The following is a 21074-nucleotide window of genomic DNA, read 5'->3' as shown; positions in this document are numbered from 1 at the left end:
AAAAGTTTCATAGTACATATAATGTATGCTGTTTCTGTTTTATTTACTCAAGAATAAAATGTAGCAACGTGCTTAATGGATTTTCTGATCCAATCTTTAAAAATAATAGTTCTTTAACTGGTCTCAGTTTTCCTTGGCCATGTCAAATGTCTTCACAAAAAATTAATTTAATTTATTTTTTTACCATGGGCTCGGCATAGTAGTGCATGCCTTTAATCTCAACACTCGAGAAGCAGAGGCAGGTGGATCTCTGTGACTTCAAGGCCAGCCTGGTCTACATAGTGAGTTCCAGGCCAGCTGAGACTACAGGGAGATCCTGTCTCAAAAAAAAAAAAGACCAAAAGAATTTTAAAAAAAATTTTTTTAACCACAGAGGTTTCTAGAAAGACCTAGCCAGTATCTTCAAAGACTCTATAGTTTTATTCTAACTTTTCTATCCATGTTCCTGTTGTTGTCCTACCAAGAAAATGAGGTTTATGTTTGCTACAGCTGTTTCAGACAGCTGTTTCAGTAACTCAAAACAGATGTCAAAGCCAGAGGTCTGACATTTAGTGGAAATGTGCTATTAAATACCACCTCATGGTTTATTTAACCCTGGAAGTTAATTTCCAACAGAGGAAAAGCTTTTCTTTAAGAAAGAAATTATGGGTTTTTTTAAAATAAATATAGAAAGTAAACAGATAAAGTGAGTTAGTGTATGCTTTAAATTTACACTTTGCCACAATTGTAGCTTAAACCTGTACCTGAAGATATCAGCAAATTTTTAGCTTTCATTTTCAGAGGACTTAGAAGCACAAAGAAGTTAAGTTCCTTGTTCATGGCCATTCAGCAAGTTAGATTACTCTTCTGATCTTATCTGAATGGCCTTGCTGCTAAACTATTATCAAAATTAATAAAGGTATCATGTTTCTCCATTTAGTGATAAAACGTGGCCACTGCTATCCTGCATAAGAGGCAGTATAGACTGCTGGGTGCTCAAGATGTGGATGTGTACAAAGTTAGCTTTATGATGTTTATCTGTCCTCATTAATCTTCAGGTATAGTTCACAATTACTTGGGGGGCAGTCAATGTACATTAGCCAATTTCTATCTAATCTACTTATAATCTGTCCCTCTGTAAGTATATGTAAAAGTTGAATGCTAGTGTAATAAAATCCATTATCTACTTTAAAACATTTTCTGAATCTCCACCATAATTCTATAGGAATACCACACGGGTAGAACAAGAAATCCATATAATTTAAGAATTAACACATTAAGCTATTAATCCATGTGTCTTTGCTCATTCAGCCTTTTCAAAAGTACTTTTCTCTATATAACTACGTACCTTAATGAAAGAAATGCTTTCCTAGTGGTATGATATCAGGCTTCCTAAAAGGAGGTGTGACTTTATATAGATTAATAAATCATATGATGCAAGATAAGGTTGGTGTATAAGACAATCAAGAAAGCAGTGGGCAGGGGTGGGCCAGCTGAAGAGATGACTCAGCAGTTAAGAGCGCTGACTGCTCTTCTAGATGATCCAAGTTGGGTTCCCAAGCACCTACATGGTGCTGAACAACTGTCAAGAGTTACAGTTCCAGGGTATCCGACATCCTCTTCTGGCCTCTGGGGCATTGCATGACACAGGTGCACTTATATAAATGTTGGCAAAACACTCACTATACACACAAGCGAAAAAAAAAAAAAAGGAAAACTCAACAGTGCTATTTGGGTATTTCTTCTACTTCTGAAGCTTTTTACTTACTATCCTAGTCCACAGAATTTTCATCTCCCAACAGCCCATGCCATCTTTTCCCCTTTCATACCACTGATGTACAAATAAACTCACATACGTTTGGCCAAATGCCCCCGAATTACCAACCTAACAGCTTTGTAAAACCTGCATCTTTAACAATTCAAATCTTCTTCCATGGTTCTTTTATGGAGGAGCAATACTAAGAACAAAGGCAGGGCTGGGAATGTAGCTCATTGCTAGAACACATGTTCAGCATGCACAAGGCCCTGGTTCAACCCCAGCGTAGAAAGAAGGCAGGCGGAAGCATCATGTACCCTCTTCCAAATGCCATTCTGTTTCGTATCTGTAGAAACGATGATTGTAGCACAACCACACTCATTCGTTTACATACTGTCCATGGTTACTTTCTTCCTACAAAAGCAAAGTTGTAGTGATAGAGTTTAATAGTTGCCTCAGAGAATGTATGGAGTAAAAATCCTAAAATGTTTACTTCGTAGTCATTTGAGGCGATCATTTGCTCCACCCTGTTTACACTTTTATTTTCTGTCCATTCAGATTCATCAAGTATAAATAGCCACGGCCTTCAGTACTGATCAACTTTCAGATCAACAAAGCTGTGGTGTGGAATTGCTTCATGTATTTATATTAGTGTTTACTAGAGGGCCTGCCTGCATGGCCAATATTTAAGTAATAGCCATTTGCATCATGTTTGACTAGTAATAAACAGAAACTAAAATAGCTAACCTATAATCTTAGCTTTTTTGTTTGTTTGTTTTGAGACAGGGTCTCACTGTAGCTCCAGCTGGCCTCCTTGCTACGTAGACCAGGCTGGCCTCGATCTCACAGAGATCTGCCCAGCTCTGCCACCAGAATACTGGGATTGAAGTTGTGCACCACCATGCCCAGCTTACCCTTAGCATTTTTAGACCATCTGTATACTAAGGAGGCTAAAGGCACCTGAAAACAGTACTGTCCTCCAGCTCTTGCTCTGAAGTAGTGAATTCCAGTCAAAGTCTCAAGTTCATGTTGCCTTGGGAAACTAGACTTTTCCAGACCTTATCAAGCTCTTGATTTAGACTGAAAACTTCCCAGCACACCTCCCTTTTCTTTTGATTCATTTCCTGACAGCATATCACATTGTGAAATGGACACCCTAACTGAAGATCTAAGGAAACTCATTTCCAAAGGACATATTTATGAAATAAAATTTGTAGCTGGCACTTGTATTTATTTATTGTCCCCAAACATTTTAAATGTTATATCCAAGTACCTTGTATTTTTTCAGTGTAGAAGTATTTTTAATATAGTTGAAAACATTGGTTTTCTCTATAGAAAAAGAGAGCTTTCTTTTTTCTAGACTGTTTAGTAAGTATATGGGTACCAAAATGATAAGGGAGGATTTGAAGGGAAATTAGGGCTAACATGACTCTAGTTCCACGCTACATAAAATATTGCTTGTGAAAAAGTACCTCGAACAAAATTAAACACCATTTACTGCATCATTCATTTTCAGCAGTGACTGTCTGACACTGGCTTGAACGTGACTCGGTATAGAATTATTCTTGGTTATTCTAGAAATTATAGTCACATTCTCAAAGTAAATCATACAGTTTTCTCATAACACCATATTTCCTAAAGCTGTGAAGTTCTAAAAATAATTCAAAGTTCCTAGCCAGAACTAAGTGTCAGCCCTTGGCATCCACCCTCTAAAAGCTACACAACCGTCAAGTTACTTATAACACAGCAAAGGTTCTTGCATGACCTTGCTGCCACTTTACCGCTCCAGTTCAACCAGCATTGATAAAATATCAGTAGAATCTAGTTGTAGTAGAACAGATTGAAGATAGAGAGGTGTGTGAGAAGATGTGGGCCCTACCCTCCTAAACCCACAGTCTTATAAGGAAAGAGATTGAATTCTGCTACCAGACAATAGAGCCATGAACTTTAGTGATCCTTTAAAGCTTTCTTTTTAAACTTTGTCAGAGTCCAAAGGAAAGGGTGAGTAATTCCTATTAGGGTTTTATTGTTTTATTTTAAGGCACCAAGATGAAACGATGTTTTCCTCCCTCTTCCTGTGTGTTGAGTCTGCCACTGGTAACACTCATGACTGAGGAGGCAGTGCACAAGTTTCTTGTCTCTGCTTGAGGAACGGGATGAAAGCATTATCTTTCTGTGGTTAAGTTTCAGTTATTGTAATCCTAAGAAATTGCTGATTCTCTTTGTGAAATTCAAAAGATAGAAAAGAAGAGTGAGAAGGAGGTGAGGGAATGAGGGAAAGTCCCCCTTGGAAAACCTTTAAATGTGCACTGCACATTTGGAGCCTTAAATATGAGTTATGAAAGGTGCCAAAACTTTATGCAGAATAGTGTATCTGAAATGGCCTTGGGGAGTTTCAGTCTTAGAGCCACTGAATGTGGTGAGTTGGGGAGAAAGGTAATGCTGGATAGAAAGGCATTTTAACAGTTGTGTCTTTATCAACTCTAAATGCTGACATAACATACGAGATTGTGTTAGGAGTTGTCCCATAGCTAAAATCAAATGGCTTGAAAAACAGCCATTTCACTTTGAACATCCTGGAGACAACATGAAATGACTTGCCTGGTTATAACTATTATCATAGGATATTTTTTATTTGAATCTCTTTTCCAAAATAGATTTAAGTGCGTACAGATGAAGGATTCCATAAAACAAGGACAAGTCAGTCTTTAGCCATTGGTTCTCAATATTCCTGGTAGTTGCTGAATTGAGAGGAGAAGACTGAGAGTTCACCTCCTGTGGTTTGCCATTTGTGGGAATTAGTCCTTTCTCTCATCTTTTCTTTCTGGTCCTTAAAGCTCAATACTCTCAGCCTCTACCAGATAAAACATATTCTTAGAGTAATAGAGCCCAGAATATAGGCTCATTCCCTGTGTGGGATTCTGTTTTGACACAGAACCTACAACTTTTGATGTTTCAATTCAGTGATTGTCTAACCAAAAGTGAAGATTATTGAACACCAAGCTTAAGGTTCTGTAGTCACCCTTAAAAACAATACCTCAATTTGTCAGATTTCTATCCTGTGCCCGTTTTCATCCAGTTTAACGTGTGAACTTTACGGATACTATAAATGATGTTTTCTGGGTCATGTTACCTGTTTACACTATTTTAAGTGTATGTAAAGGTTATTTGACTAGATGTGTCTGTGGGGTTTTGTTTCTGTTTATTTTTTTCAGAAGGGAATAAATGAATTGTCATCTCAACATTTGTTTGATAAACGAAGCAAATTGGTATGAAACTGTATATTTATGCATGTTTTTTCCCTTTCTGATATTTCTGCCTCTTCCTCTCTCTATTATTAAAGGAAGAAATCCCCCTGGAAAGCCAATGAGAGAGGTTAGTGAGACTCAGGCTCACAGCCATGGCTTCTGTCTGTCTCACCCTGCTTTCTGTGTTTGGCCTTTGTGTAAGAATTGTGTGTGTGTGTGTGCACGCGCATGTGTGTATTACACATCGTGTCATCATGTGAGGATGGGTGTCACCTCTCTACTTGCAGCTCATGAGGAACGTTCCTCAAATGTTCATTGCTGTTGTCATCACCATGACGACAAGACCGGATGCTGGGGGAACAGGAGCCTCTCAAGCATAGCAGTCCTTTCTAGTCCCTAGGGTGGAACTTTGCAGTTCATCGTCTCTTGCCATCTGCAACACAGACAGATTCTTCAAAATAAATGTAGCCCTGAATATAATTGATGAATCATACAACTTCCTTCCACTTCCAGGACTTTTTAGCATTTTCTGCCAGTATCCTTGGTTTTTACTCTTCAGGGACGACCTCATTTTGTTTTCTTTTTTGTTTGTTTGTTTTTTGTTCTGTTTTGTTTTTTGTTTGTTTGTTTGTTTGTTTCCTCTTTCCCTGGTTCCTGCACTTCTTCATTTTCCATTTTAACTAAGATTTTTTTCAGCATGTATTGTGTGCTAAGCACTTGCTATTTAATTTTCTTCATGTAATCTTCATGAAAAACGTATGAGGTAGGTATTCACCCATTTTACACATAAGGAACTTGAGTCAAGAAGTGGATAAGCAACATGTCCAAGGCAAGAGAGCCAAAGATGAAGCCCAAGCAGCCTGGCTTCAGAGCCACATTCTTAGCCCCAGTGCTTGGACTATCCCTTTAAAAGATCATAGTAAAAGGATAACATCATTTCAACTTGCCCACTAGAAAATTCTGCTTTTCATTTAGCATTTGGACCCAAATAGGATAGTAAGTAAACCATTAGGTAAAAAACAAAGTGGAATGTTGGAATCTTAGTTGGTTTTTGTGTGTGTGAGAGAGTTGAAATGGGTAGCTCAACATTAACACCGAATGTGATTTGGCTTTAACAGTGAAAGCTGCTTCTTAATCTTATGGCATTTTCTGAACATTTATTTCCCTACTCAGGTGACAGTTGGGTGACAAAGTGCTAAGTGTCAGCACAAGTGGATAAGATTTTCCTAACCAAGAGTGTAATGTGAAATAATCGGGCAGGCAACATCTCCCAAGAAATGCCAGTGGCATGTGCTGTTCTTGGCAATAAGGTAGATAAGTAGAATGTTCTTACATGTGATCTGGATCCTTAGCACAGAGATGAATCAGTGGCCATTGATTCATTTAAACATAAGTAGTTATAGGGCTGGAGAAATGGTTTGGGTGTTAGGAGTACTTGCTGCTCTTTTCCTAAGTTCAATTCCCAGCACACAAGTCAGGCAGCTCACAACCACCTGTAACTCTGACTCCAGGAGCTCTGATGCCCTCTTTTGGCTTCCACAAGCACCTACACTCAGATGCACATGCTGCTTGTCCCCTCCCCAAACAAGTACACATAATTAATATTAATATTTAAAACATAAGTAGTCATACTGGAAATCCTGCCAAGACCAGGCTATGTAAGTGTAATGAGTTTAATGATCCTCAGCATGTCTACACTAATGCCCCCTTCCAAAGATTCAGGGAGCAAGGTTCCATGGAGGGAATGATAACTTGGAGGAAAAATTCAGAAACTTTGAATCAGTGATGCACTGAATGCTCCTGGCTTGTGTATTTCATCTGTGAGACTTCTTGGGTTCATTCTAATGATAAGTCCCCCTTAAATTTTATTTTAAAATTTTGTGTGGAAAAATGTATTATATGGTTGAAACCCTGAGCTTGTTTCATTCATGAATAAATCTTTTAAAGTCCACCATGTTGAATTGATTCAGGCATTATGACCTGAGATGTAGGTTATTCAGAAAAGTTTCTAGAAGCCTTAGTATCACAGCCCTAATGACTTTCTTAAGTCTATGAAAATGCCCTAAACATATACTAGGCTGCGTAATTTTTTTTCAGAGATGAAATTATAGAAAGGAAAAGATAAGCCCATTTCCCTGCAGTATTCTGGCTTTGCTTTGGACACTGAATGATACCCATTTATTTGGGAATTGTATTTTTAAAAAAACAGAGTGCCAGATTGCTATTGAAGTCCTGGATCTTCGCCAGAAAGTCTCAAATCCAATCACTGGAAAACAACCCCCTTAGGCATTGGTGGCGTGTGAGACTAAATGTGTTGCAGTGAGTGCCAACTTGGAAAAACATAAAACTGCCCTAATGTTCAATGCATGGTGCCTTTGTGTTCAATAATCCTTGCTTAAAAATGGATTAAATTAATACTTCTATAGACATATTTTGTATCAATTTGTGCCTGAAGCTGAATGCAGTTGCCTGAATCCTGGCTACCTCTTGCATCAATAGCTTGGAATTTGAATTTTCTCTTTAGAAAGCTCTGTGAGGTAAAGTTAATAACCTCACTATTGCTCTGCCTTACACAAATGGATAATGGAAACATGATACATACAAATCTGTATCTTGTATCCCTGTTTTATTTCTCCAGTGATGTGAAGCTTAATTTTGTATTTTGTCAAAGAGAGTAAATTTGGTTTTATATTGTTTTGTTTTTCCAGATCCAATGACAACTTCCATAAAAAAATCATTATTCTAATGAAATAGATATTTATAAATGGCATTGCCAAACACATAATGCAGATATGGCAGAGGAACTCTAAAAGTTCTTAATTTTTGTAGCTTAGAGATGACCATGAAGACACTTGTAAACATTGAACAGTCTAAACAGGTGAAGATCAGCTAACATTTTATGGGAGTGTGTATGGCCTGTTAAGAATAATGAACCTCTTGTTACTCTACCAAATTTTTAAACAGTAGATACCCTCTAGAATTTATACCTTGAGATAGTGAAGAATTTTTCTTCCAGGTAGTAACCATAATTGCAAGGAATAGAAGCACCACTCGGCAATATTACCTATCAACCCCATTTACTTATTTTTCTGTCTTTTGAACCGCCCTGCATCCAGTGCATAACCCCTAGCCTATTACAGGTCTAAAAAACAGTTCTTTTTGATTACCAGTAAATTGATAGGAAAAAACTGAGGTAGTCCCTGTTGTGTTTATGTTTTAAAATATATTATCTGGCTATTGGGCAGAATAGCCTAGAGTCAGATGTGGGTCATGAGATATGGTTAGAATTATACTCACATGTCAGATTGTAAGGATATAGTTTTACTGGATTTGTGAATAGTTCTTAATATTGCCAGTAATTCAAAATTTGCACTGACGCCATCCATTTTTCAAGTGTGCATGAGTAATCATGCAGGTTTCCTGGGGTTGCTGTGCAGTGAAAAAATAGATAGAGGGGAATCCCTCCAACCTGTTAGTACTCTGGGATCCAGAGTACAAGGAACAGCAAGGGACTCCACCATATCTTCCGGTGCTTTTTGGTTTTGTTTTGCTTCTTCTTTGTTGATTGGTTTTGTTTTCTCTTTGCTTTGTTTCCTGACTCGGGATCTCACTGTGTAACCCACGGTGGCCTCAAATTTGACATCCTCTTCCTCAGTGCGGTGATTGCAGGCATGTGCCATTATGCCTGGTTGGTCTATGTTTTTATGGCATAGAAAAGCCAAAGATGATTCTAGATTTTCACTGCCAAACCATTGGCTCACTTTATGAATAGTACATACGCTTTGTTAAAATATTTTATATTTGAAGCTCAACAAAAATCCAAAGTAATTTTTTAAAGTACAATTAGCTCTCACTGAAACTCTTTGCACTAATAAAACTCAAAGAGATTTACAAACTCGGTCACCTTAATATATTTTAGTAAGTCTTGAATTGATCTGGTGCCATCACTGTTTAAGTGCTTGCCAATGAATCTTCTTCTAATCCTCTCATATATTTTAAAGAAAGATGTGTGTTTTTTTGAAATAAGTATTGGAACAGAATACCTACTCTGGTCTGTCTTTAGTTTTTATTGGGATTAAGCAATTGTTCTGAGAATCTGTAAAGTGCATACATGACAACGTAGTAATAGCCTAGTAAAGTATTTCAGCTCCAAAGGTAATACTTGAGAAGAGAATGATTTACCAGTGTTGAAGAAATAAAATTGGCCTTATAAAATATGGGGCATATATGAAAAAGAGAGTTGTAAATTACATTTCAAGAGTATGTTGTGCTAAGTGTTAGTTTTGCTGCAGAGTACCCAGGGACATTGTGCTCTTCAGTTCCGTGTTGCGGGATTAATGCTAGGTTACACCACGTTGTTGTTAAGAGGCCATCTGATAGTTAACCCTCATTTAGGAGGAGAGCAAAGACAGATTCATAGGATCCCCAAATCTTTGTAATACATGTGGGTCATAATATAATTAGGCTGTAGAGTAATTTGGACTGTAAAGTGGTTTTTATTCTGAAGCTTTCTAATTCAAATATGTATGGTGCGCAAAAAGGTCAAATCAGGGGTTTATGTTTCAACGCAAGTGAAAACAGAAAGAAAATACTCATGTCCACCAAAATACCAGTACTCTTCATAGCTTGAAACACCCTGTAAAGGAACATTTCATGCAGTAGTCATGGTGACTGTGATGGTAATGCTGATGGTGGTAGGGGAGGTGATGGCGGTTTCATGGTATTTTTTTCATGTAGCGTGAGTAGTAAATACAGCAAGATGGGAAACGTGTATCCCTTCAGGAATTTTTCTGTGACAGGAGCTTTGTGCTTATCTATGAAGTCCTTGCAGTATTTATGTTAGGAAGTTGAAATAGAGAAGTTGAATGCAGTGTCTAATGTTTTTCCCATCGAATGATACCAGTAGTCTGATCCGGCATTCGGCTGATACTAACATTGTGTGATGCTTCATTAACAAGGCTTTGCCTCTTCCTGGAGATGGGTGGAAGATCGACCTGTGTTGTGTACACCGTTAGTGCAGCTTCCATGTTGTCTTCACTTTGAAATGGGGAATGAGTCTCCACGTGGCAAACCATCAGGGCAATGCTCCCTGCGTGCTTTGTAACATCTTTCTTCCTCTTTGTTTTCCAGGACACAATGTAGGAAGCCTGTTCCACATGGCAGATGATTTGGGCAGAGCAATGGAGTCCTTAGTTTCAGTCATGACAGATGAAGAAGGGGCAGAATAAACGTTTTACAATTCCTGATTCCCGCATGGTTTTTATAATATTCATACAACAAAGAGGATTAGACAGTAAGAGTTTACAAGAAATAAAATCTATATTTTTGTGAAGGGTAGTGGTACTATACTGTAGATTTCAGTAGTTTCTAAGTCTGTTATTGTTTTGTTAACAATGGCAGGTTTTACACGTCTATGCAATTGTACAAAAAAGTTAAAAGAAAACTACATGTAAAATCTTGATAGCTAAATAACTTGCCATTTCTTTATATGGAACGCATTTTGGGTTGTTTAAAAATTTATAACAGTTATAAAGAAAGATTGTAAACTAAAGTGTGCTTTATAAAAAAGTTGTTTCCACACACACAGACACACACACACACAGACACACACAGACATACACACGCACACAGGCACACTCACACACAGACACACACAGACTTATACATACAACAGACACACAGAGACACACACACAGACACACACAGACACACACACACACAGACACACACACACACACACACACACACAGAGACACACACACAGACACACACACACACATACTGAGGCAGCACATTATTTTGCATTGTTTTAGCGTGATATTCATATGGAATTCATGGCTTTTTTTCTTTTCTTGCATATTAAAGATAGGACTTCCTCTAACACCACCAAATGACTGCTTCACATTGCTCTTTTGGGAATTGTTGATTGAGTGGGGCTGGCTATGGGCTTTCATTTTCTACATCTATATGTCTACAAGTATATTAATACTATAGGTATATAGATAAATAGATATGAGATTTCTTCTTCAAATGTTCTTGCCACTTCCTAATGGAAATAAATAGCTTCTAGTCATCCAGGCTTATCTGCTTGGGCAAGAGAGAATTTTCCCTGGAGCCTGAAGCCAGGAAGAAACTACCACACCTAAAACTTTGTGGAGGGCTCCAGATGTTTCTCATTTTAAACTTTCCACGGATAACTAGAGCACTGACCTTTTTTTAAAAGGAACATGTGAATGAATACACAGGACTTATTATATCAGCGTAACCTGTTGGTTGATACAGTCAGCTTCTGCTGCTGGCTATGCCGTGATTTAATGATGCTTCTGCAGAACAGCATCAGACGGCATCTTTAACTCCCAGGTAGTAGGAGGAAGATGGTAGGGGCAGAGGGCTGCAGATCTTCAGCCAATCCCTGTGAGGGGAGCAACTACTCTGTAAAAGATTGGATGGATGTTCATAACTACGTACATACATCTCTATAATTATGACTAAATTATTCTGCTGTCTTCTCACACTCAAACTGAAGTGGGTGGTTTTGTTGTGATTGTTGATTTTTAGATGTTAGATTTTTGCTTTTTTCCATTGTGATGAATTTTTAAATGCTGCAAGACTTAGTTTAAAATAATCCTTGGGAAAATGCATACGAAGGTAACGTGATCACATTGTGACACTTGTGAATCGCAATCGAGAAAACCGTGAACTGCGTTTGTCTCCTTCGCGTTTATTTCCTTGGAAGGAATTCCACGCAGAATTGTGAGTGAGAAGGCGCATCAGTTTGAAAGGTCCAAGAGCAAAAGCGTCTCCAAACCCTCTGGGAAATTTGTCAGGTTAAATATATAAACAAATGCAAATTATTTCAAAAGAGGAGGAAAAGTGAAGAAGAAAGCTAAGGACTGGTAGGAACAAGCTTTACTTACTCTTCCATATCATTTTATTATTCTTTCATTTAGAAACCATTTTTTTTTTACTAGAAATCACTGTTCTATTATTTTGCAAATCTGTTACCTCTAACATCAACTGTAATTAACTTTTAGAGAGTGGGTTTTGTCCATTATTTTATTAATTGTAATTAACATCCAACACAGCTTCTCATGCTATTTCTACCTCACTTTGGTTTTGGGGTTCCTGGTAATTTTGTGCACACCTGATTTCACGGCTTCACCACTCGTTCGTCGTGTGGACACTGTTCTCCATTTCTTTTTCTTCATAATTTCCAAAAGAAAACCCAAAGCTCTAAGGTAACGAATTACATGGAGATTTGGATCTAGTCTTGCGTTTATTTTTCCTTTATGTAACGCTGTACTTTTTCTTTACTCAAGGGTTTGTTTTAACCAACATTTAAGACGAGGGGTTACTTTGCAACCTACTAAGAAGTTTTAAGTTTCATTCTAAAATCAGAGGTAGATAGAGTGCATAATTTTGTTTTAATCTTTTGGTTTTGTTTTATCTTTTAGATATTAGTTCTGGAGTGAATCTGTCAAAATATTTGAATAAAACTGAGAGCTTTATTGCTGAGTTTAAGCATAATTTGGACATTATTTCGTGTTCTTTATAACCATCAAGTATTAAACTGTAAATCATAATCAACGTAACTGAAGCATAAACATCACATGGCATGTTATGTCATTGTTTTCAGGTACTGGGTTCTTACTTGAGTATCATAATATATTGTGTTTTAACACCAACACTGTAACATTAACTAATTATTTTTTTAACTTCAGTTTTATTGCATTTTCACAACATATCAAACTTCACCAAATATATGCCTTACTATTGTATTATATTACTGCTTTACTGTGTATCTCAATAAAGCACGCAGTTATGTTACAAAAAGTATGGTTGGGCTGTATTGATTTGGTGTTAGTTCATTTTTGTTTTTAAATTTTGTTTGTTTATTTATTTATTTATTTATTTTTGCTTTTGAGATGGGTTCTCGCTGTCCTACAGCCCATGCTTGATCAGACTCCTGGGCACAGCTGGTCATCCTGCCTCAACCTCCTAGGCAGCTTGGACTACAGGCACATGCCCTACTTTATTTACTTTCTAATGGTGTAACACTAATGTAATTGAAAACCAGAAATTTACAAAGGCAATGAAAAGACTCCCAACTGCCATATATTATGCCCACATCAACTTCACTGCCTTTGAATGAACACTGTTAGTTCTTTGTGGTGTGCTCTTCCAAAGTGCCTGGTTTTAGCATATAAGGAATAACAAATACGCAATTGTACCTTTGGACTTTTCCTTTACGAAAGATAGCATTGACTGTACTCAGCTATGTAACTTGCTTTTAAAAAGTTTTTAGAATGAAATATATAAGTACTGCACACACATCTGTGATATCAAAGCATGAAAGCACAAGGAGACTATGGGGAGGAAGAACATCTAAAAAGGGGGCTTTAGAAAGAGAAGGTAATATGGTGGAAGAAAAATGGATTATCACATTTTGGCCCATCTGCAGAATCTAGCTTAATACGTGTTTGTGTTTGTGTGTGTGTGTGTGTGTGTGACATAAAAGCAGAAGAGGGGCTGTTTTGGGGAAGGAAGAGGACCATTAAGAGAATGGATGAGTGAAGGTAGTACAGGGGAATTTGATATTTATGTATGAAAACATAGCGAAAGCAGTTATCTTGTATAATAAAAATATTTAAAAAATAAAAAGCCATGCATAGTAATATAGACCTGTAATCCCAGCACCCAAGACACAAAGAAAGGAGAATCACCCCATTACAAAGGCAGCCTGCTCTACGTACCACCCAGGCTAGCCAGAGCTACATAATGAGACCTTATCACTACAAAATAATAATAATAAAGCCAAAACAAGCAGTTTAAAAAATAGAATGTCTTCATGAGATACTTCTTTTGTTTTTAACGTGTGTGTGTATGACCTGTGTGTTCTCTATTAGTGTGGCTGTGCCTATACCAAGGTGCATATGTGGAGGTCTGGGAACAATCATGAATATCAGTTCTTACCTTCCACCTTGTTTGAGACAGGGTCTGTTGTCTGCCACTGCAAATGCCAGGCTAGCTGGCTGCAAGTTTCTGAGAGATTCTCCCTTCTCTACCTCTGCTCTCACCATAGGAACATTGAAATTACAGACATGAAAATATCATACCCAGATTTACATGCATTCTGGGGATTCCAACCCAGGTCATCATGTGTGCATGCTGTATTAGTTAGGTTTGTATTGCTGTGATGAAATGCCATGCTCAAAGGTAACTGAAGGACATGTGTATTTTAGCTTACAGTTCCAGGGGGCTAGATGTTCATAATGGCAGGGAAGGCATGGTAGCAGGAACAGGGACTTGAGAGATCACATCTCAACCACACACAAGAAGCAAGGAGAATAAACTGGATGTGGGATCAGGCTATAAAGTTTCAAAGCCCATCCCCAGTGACATACTAACTCCAGCAAGACTGCACGTCCTAAATGTTCCATAACATCCTGAATATTGCCAGCAATGGGGTACCCAAGTGTTCAAATGCATGCGCCTATGGGGGATAATTTTTATTTCAAATCACCACACACAGCAAGCACTTTACCAACTGAGACATCTCTTCAGCCCCATGAGATATTTCCATTTTGGTATATAAAATGCATTCTCATTTTCCTCAAAGCTATAAGTAATCTAATATATGTAAGATATTTTATTCAGAATTCTTATAGTTGTTTTCTGTCTTTTTCAATAATATTATATACCTATTAATCCATCATTCCACTTGCACACAAATGTATCCATGGGACCCTTCTTTAGAAGTGAGATTTCTGGATCAAAGAAGGTAAGCTTTTATTACTTCAAAGACAGGCTTTGTACAGTGACATAGTAACTGTTAGGTTTTCTGTGTGTTTCTTTTAGTAATAACTAGTATAAGAATTAAACAAACTTAGAATTTGCACCTTGCTTCTCAAGAGAATTTCAACATTTCTGCATTAACTGTTAATTGTGCATGACTTCTGGGTGTGTAAATAGTAGAGAGGGACTAAAAATGTTGCAGACCCATTCTGAGGAGTACCCAGTCATGGCCTTGACCACCACCAGAGACCCCCTTCCTCATTTCTGCCCTGCTCTATTTCTTGTTCTAGCAATGAAGATGGTGGGTAAGATGAAGAGCAATGCCAGCTCCTCTGGAAAGTTACCTTGGTCTCCCACAAGTTAGGGTGATACAGTACCCAATGGGGAATCATATGTTTGTGGGCAACAGAATAATAAGGGGCAGCTTATTTCAGTAATTTGAAAATATTAGTAAACGGTAAAAACCAAGAGTGACTTTAGTGCAGATAGAAACTCTCATAGGAATCCTATGATACTTAGTCATAGGAATCACATGATAATTAATTTGGTTGGGGGCTAAGTGGGATGATGATGCCCACCTGGGTGACTGCTGCACTGAAAGAGTATTCTGACCTCCATATACCAAGAGTAATTGTCAGCCTGTTTGAATAAATTGCTCTTTCCCTCCAACCGCTATCCAAATCTGCCTTTGCTGCAACACCCAGGCTGACTGTTAACTTGATAACTGAGGACACTTCAACCCTTCGCCACATCTGAAACAACTGTGTGGATGACTCTGAGGAGGACAATTGGCTTTCCGTTCTATACTTGGTACATGCTGTAGGGGACAGAATTAATAAAGTTAAAAATTAAAACGGATCAAGCTGGCACCGATTGTGCACCAGCAAGTAAAATGTTTGTCTGGGGGAAAGCACCAAGACTAATGGATGTATTCTATGGAGCTGCGATGGGATTTCCCTGCATTTGTAATGCTCTGATGGAGGAATGAATACAAAGGGAGGCACTGGCACACAGAGAAAGATTTTTGTCTTCAGATTAAGTGGAGGAAGGAGACGAATTCAAAGCTTTACCCAAGTAGAATAACCATGAGATAGGAACCACAAACACATTCTTCATTGCCTCTTGGAATTTAGGGTGCTGCCATGGCATGGATGATGTGATGATGTGAAAGTGGCAATGGTCCAGGCAAACCATAACAAACAATACCTGTTATGAACATAGGAAGTTTGGGATGCTTGAGTGTAGCTTTCATGTACAAAAAAAAAAAAAAACCTTTTAAAAAAAAAAAAAAAAAAAAAAAAAAAAAAAAAAAAAAAAAAAAAAGACAGTATAGTAACTCAAGGCTTAAAGTTTATACACATTTGTAACTTATGTAACTTTATTTTAAAATAATTCAAACTTAAGAAAAATAGAACCATACCAAGAACACTCATGTACCATTTAACTAGATAAATCAATTAAAATTGCTTCATTTACTTTATGATTTTTTGGGGGGATGGATAGAAGCCATCTTTCTCCTGAACCATTTTGAGATCCATACAACCAATTAAAAAGGGGGTGTCCTTTACACTTGAGTACTTCTTATCCATATCCTTAAAGCTAGGGCATTGTCTTGCATAACCACAGTAGGATCATTAAAGAAATTTAACATCACATACAATGCTATCATTGACACCACTGCCTATATTCAAATGGTACCTTTGTTCATATTTTTTATTGTTCTGTATGTTTCCCTGACCTCAGATCTAATTCACTATTTTATGACATTTAGTTGTCAGGTCTCTTTAACCTCCTTTGATCTGAAGCATTTCTCTCTTTCCCTGCCTTTAAATATCTTGACAATTTTATAAGTACAACCCAGTTACTTTGAAGGATGTGAGTCATTTGGGGTTTGCTGGATGTGTCCTCAGGATTAGATTTAGGGCATGCCTTTCTGGCAAGAACACTGAAAAAGCAATGGTGTCGTCTCACCACATCATTCCAGGAGCCAGATAATGATGGTCTATCCTGTTTTAGGTGGTGTTTTCTTTGATCTCTTAAGTAAGGTGGCGTCTGCCAGGATTCACCACTTGGTATCCATTTTAAAATATTTTTTTTCTTAAACCTTTAGTTTCAACATGAAAATCTCATGTTTCATGTATAAAAGCAGTTTGTATAAAGTAAGTACCTTTGAGTGACTTAATTTATCCAAATGGGGCAACCTGAATTCTCTTGTTCTAAAACGCATTTACGTATTGAATGTGCTTTATTTTTAAACCTCTAAGGTCTGTCAGAGAAGTCTTTCAATTTTTTATTAAAATTTTGTTACTTTCATACAATATAATTTTCTTGCAGTCTTTCTGAGACAGGGTCTCCTGGTAGCCCCAGCTGGCCTGGAACTCACTATGTAGACCAGGCTGACCTTGATCTCACAGAGATACCTGCCTTTGCCTCCCAAGTGCTAGGACTAAAGATGTGGACCACAACATCAGGATTCATATAATGTAGTTTGATGGTATTGAGATCCCCTCCCCCATCCACACTTTGTTACTGCCCCCCCAACATAGTATATATATGATGTGTGTGTGTGTGGCTATATTTACAGCAACACACATAAGTTGTCTCCCATTGAGCAGGACTTTGTTCCAATTAGACAATTGTTGATTACCGCCAAGATAAAAGTGCCACTACTGTAACAATACTGAAATAATGATAGTTTGCTACCACCCAGCAGCCAGTCATTATTGTTTATTAGACTTTACAGCTGGGTAGGACCATTGATTTGTTTCTCCCTTGGCAGCTTGTACAGTATCCTCTGATACTATGAGAGCTAGTCTTGAGGGAGAAGGCTTCCGGGTCAGTTCCAGCTCAATTGTTCCAAGTCCTGTGTCTGAAGTATTGCCTATGACAGGGAAGTCTTCAACCACCAACCAACAAAATCTCCTCGGTACCTAACTCGTGAGTCAAAATCAACTTATAATTCATGCAAATTCTCTGAATGTTCCAATACCATATACTTTATAATCTGAGTCCAATTTTCTTACACAATTCATTCTGAAATCACATGTGTAAAGTGACACATTTTAAATTAGAACCGAAGACTGATCAAATTTGCTAATGTGCCAAGTTGTCACAAACATTTGTCTTTAAGCAAACACAGATGACTCAGAACTTAAAAACAAATATATTAAAGTTCTAGATGAGTGCTGGCAATGTGTTTGTGGTAGAGCACTTGCCTAGCATATATGAGGTCCTGGGTCCCAACCCCAGTCCTGCAAAACAATAAACCTATAAGTTAGTTTTACTTCGTTATATCTTGGTTTCACTCTAAAATTGCTTAGGATTTCAAGACTTACGTGGTAAAGGAGGTTTCTCAAAGGTGCACCCCCAGTGCATCCATAGGGTATCCGCCTGGCACCAAGAACTGCTGAAGTCTAACCTCATAGTCTTGAGAACGGCCAACTGAAACCTTTCGTATCGAATTTCCTGAAGTTAATCAAAGATGTCCCACAATGACTCAATTTCTCTGTATGCTATAACACATAAACCCTTGGCCATCACCACACTAAAAGAACACTTTCACCATCACAAGGGGTGAGGTTGCTAGTGCAAAAAGTCCTCTCTATATTAAAACTAAATATCCTGTACATGATTGAAATCTATATCTCTTCCTATATATCTCTTCCTAGACCACAGGAAATCAATGTCATCATTTAAAAATGAATGTGACAATGGAAGGCTCTAAGTCTTTACCCTTCAGATATGATTGATGTCACATGCTATATTCCACGGTTCACTTAGCCCCTTTACCTGTGCGTGCTATGGTCAGCCCTAGTTTTTCTGGTTTCATTAATATCTAGTGCCTGTTGCTCTGACATGACTGATTATTCACAGCACACTTTCCCTCTTAAAAATGCCCAGATGAGTAGGTATCTAGCTTCTTTCAATCACAATATTTCTAAATAGTCTTGTTATTCATATTTGGATTGGGAGAGTTCCTCATTATATACAACCATCCCTCACTTTGCATTCCCCCAGTTACTGTGACAAAGCAGCCTCACTACATTTCCAAATGCTTCCTAGGAAAGCAGTAGAAAACTACTCATTCAGCCTGAATGCAAGCTGTGTTCTTTTCATAGTTTTTCTAACTGGCAGGCACCAGCTCTTGGCGATATTTTAATGGCGTTAGTTCTTGCATACTCTTTCTAATTTGTCCAGTCTTCTAGTCATTCCTCTAAAGTAATTTAATGTCTCTATCCTAGCTGAAAATGTTGACTATCTGAAAAAAGCTGGCATATAAAAAGATTCATTTTCCTAGGGTGGAGAAAGATATATCCCCATTCATTTGCATTCACTTGAATGTAATATTGAAACTGTTAAGTGCATTTTCAGCTTGCAGATGCTTCTACTGGATACTGAAGTATCTTCACCACACCCCTTCTTGTTTTTAGGGCATCCACACTTCAGCTGCTGGGAATAGTGGGTGCTAATGGCACACAGCTGTGCCCCCGTCAGGCAATTGCCTTCAGCCATTCCTGAGGTAACGACACCTCTCACAGGGAAAGAATGGGGGCTAATGACTGGTTGGTATAGAGAAACAACCCAAGTCCCTTGTGTCAACTTGGATGCAATTCTCAAAGCTATCTCAGTTTCAGAGCACCGGTGTGACCCACTGGTTCCTTAGTTGCAATCACCAGACATCTCAGCTTCTTGTCTCCTCCACCTGCCCTCCTCACTCCCGTCATGTAGATCTGCCATGAGGAGCACTAGGGAGCTCCCTGCTGCAGAATGCTGCCTCTGTAGAGCATCCTCCATCTTAGAGACTGCGGCTGTGGAGCTCAGTCTGAAACCTTCTTTAACTCCCATTGAGAAATAGACTTAGGAGACAAGAGAAGAGGAACCTAAACTATTTTCTCACCCTCTGTCCTGCTGCCTATCACAACCAGACTATGCTTTTCAGTATTGCTTTGCCTCTGGCCCCAAAGTGAAGGAGCTAGAGCCATATGTCCATGCATTGGATCATCTGAAACTGAGTCAAAAGAACTCTTTCTTCCTTAAATGTTGATTCTTACAGATATCTTATCACACTAATAGAAACAGGAAAACTTGCTTATTCGGTGATTTCCTTTACCTTGCAGCTATATACACCTTCTATATGATTAATTTGTACCTATTCTCAAGACTGCATCCATAAACTACAGACTTGTAGACATTCAATAGTTCTTTTCTAAACTGTTATGTCTAAAACCAAGCTCCTGTTCTTCCCACTGTCACTAATCTTTGGTGGTCTAAAAATATTTCCTCCTTCAGCTGTTAGTGGGAACTCTGTCCTTCAAGTTGCTCAGTCCCTGAACCTAGAAATCATTTTCCAGTCTTTTCCATTCTTTTCACAATCATTTCATTGGCAAATTCTACTGCTTCTCATTTCAAAAGCTCTCTGGAACCTGGCCTTTTCTCCCTTCTCTACTTCTAGTGCTGTTTTAAGGCAGTTAATCGATGCTACCCCATCATTACAATAGCCTTTCGTTGGTCTCTCAGTTTCCACCCTTTCCTCCTTTACACATCATAAAAGCCTGAATTATCCTTTGAAGGCATAATGAGATTTTTCCATTCCTTGGCTTAAAACTCACCAGTGGCTTCCCAAACCCAAGTAAAAGCCAAAAGACCTTCTAAAAGTCGAAGGTCCTACTCCATGTAATGTGTCCATCTCTTTCTTTATGCCTACCCCTGTCCCTTTCCCTTCACTTTGTTTCATCCATCTTACCATCACTTTCTCAACACACCAGTCAAATACAGCCTCAAAATCTTCATGCTTGCTATTTTCTCTACCCAGTAGACACTGAATCAGCTGCATGTACTTCTGAATTCTTCACTTCCTTGAAATCTTTACCAAAAGACTATCATCTCAGTCAAACTCATTCTAACAATCATTTGGATTTGAAAACTCCAAACCATTATCTTTTCCTTTATTTTTCTGTTTCATATTAATTACCAGCTGACAGACTGGGACACTTAACTCATATTTTATGTGTCATATCCTCTTCTAAAAGAATGTTTGTGAGGACAGGGATTTGAATATGCCTTTTTCACTATATTATCTCAAAGCATCTAGGACTCTGGGTAAAAAGAACATGCTCTGAGTAAATAACTAAACTGAGGAGACAGTAAAATACATAGGAGTAGTGACATTTAGGGATTTTGCACACCAGCTTTCTGTCTTCAGCATTAGTCATGTTTCTTTTATGGGTGGTGTTCAGAGCTCTTGGATGAAAGAGACAGCCCAAGGTCATCTTGACAACGAGTCAGACACTTAAATG

At 38.1% G+C, this 21074-nt stretch overlaps 1 protein-coding gene across 5 annotated transcripts in view; it reads left to right on the top strand.

The window, feature by feature from the left end:
• Dmd (dystrophin) overlaps window positions 1-10558 on the top strand; it is a 2373110-nt gene extending 2362552 nt beyond the window's left edge. For 3 of the 5 annotated variants that reach the window (XM_017795501.2, XM_008822735.3, XM_008822734.3), the window contains one exon: window positions 10114-10558. In XM_017795501.2, the coding sequence (XP_017650990.1) occupies window positions 10114-10211 (98 nt within the window). In that variant the 3' untranslated portion in view covers window positions 10212-10558. Of the gene's footprint in view, window positions 1-5078; window positions 5111-10113 lie in introns of all 5 variants that reach the window. The other 2 variants (XM_008822732.3, XM_008822731.3) reach the window with 1 other exon arrangement.
• Window positions 10559-21074: the final 10516 nt, after the last annotated feature.

The sequence above is a fragment of the Nannospalax galili genome, unplaced genomic scaffold (assembly GCF_000622305.1).
Source record: "Nannospalax galili isolate Female #2095 unplaced genomic scaffold, S.galili_v1.0 scaffold7, whole genome shotgun sequence".
NCBI lineage: Eukaryota > Metazoa > Chordata > Mammalia > Rodentia > Spalacidae > Nannospalax > Nannospalax galili.
Note: the sequence above shows the minus strand (reverse complement) of the source record. Positions and strands in the feature narration are given on the sequence as shown.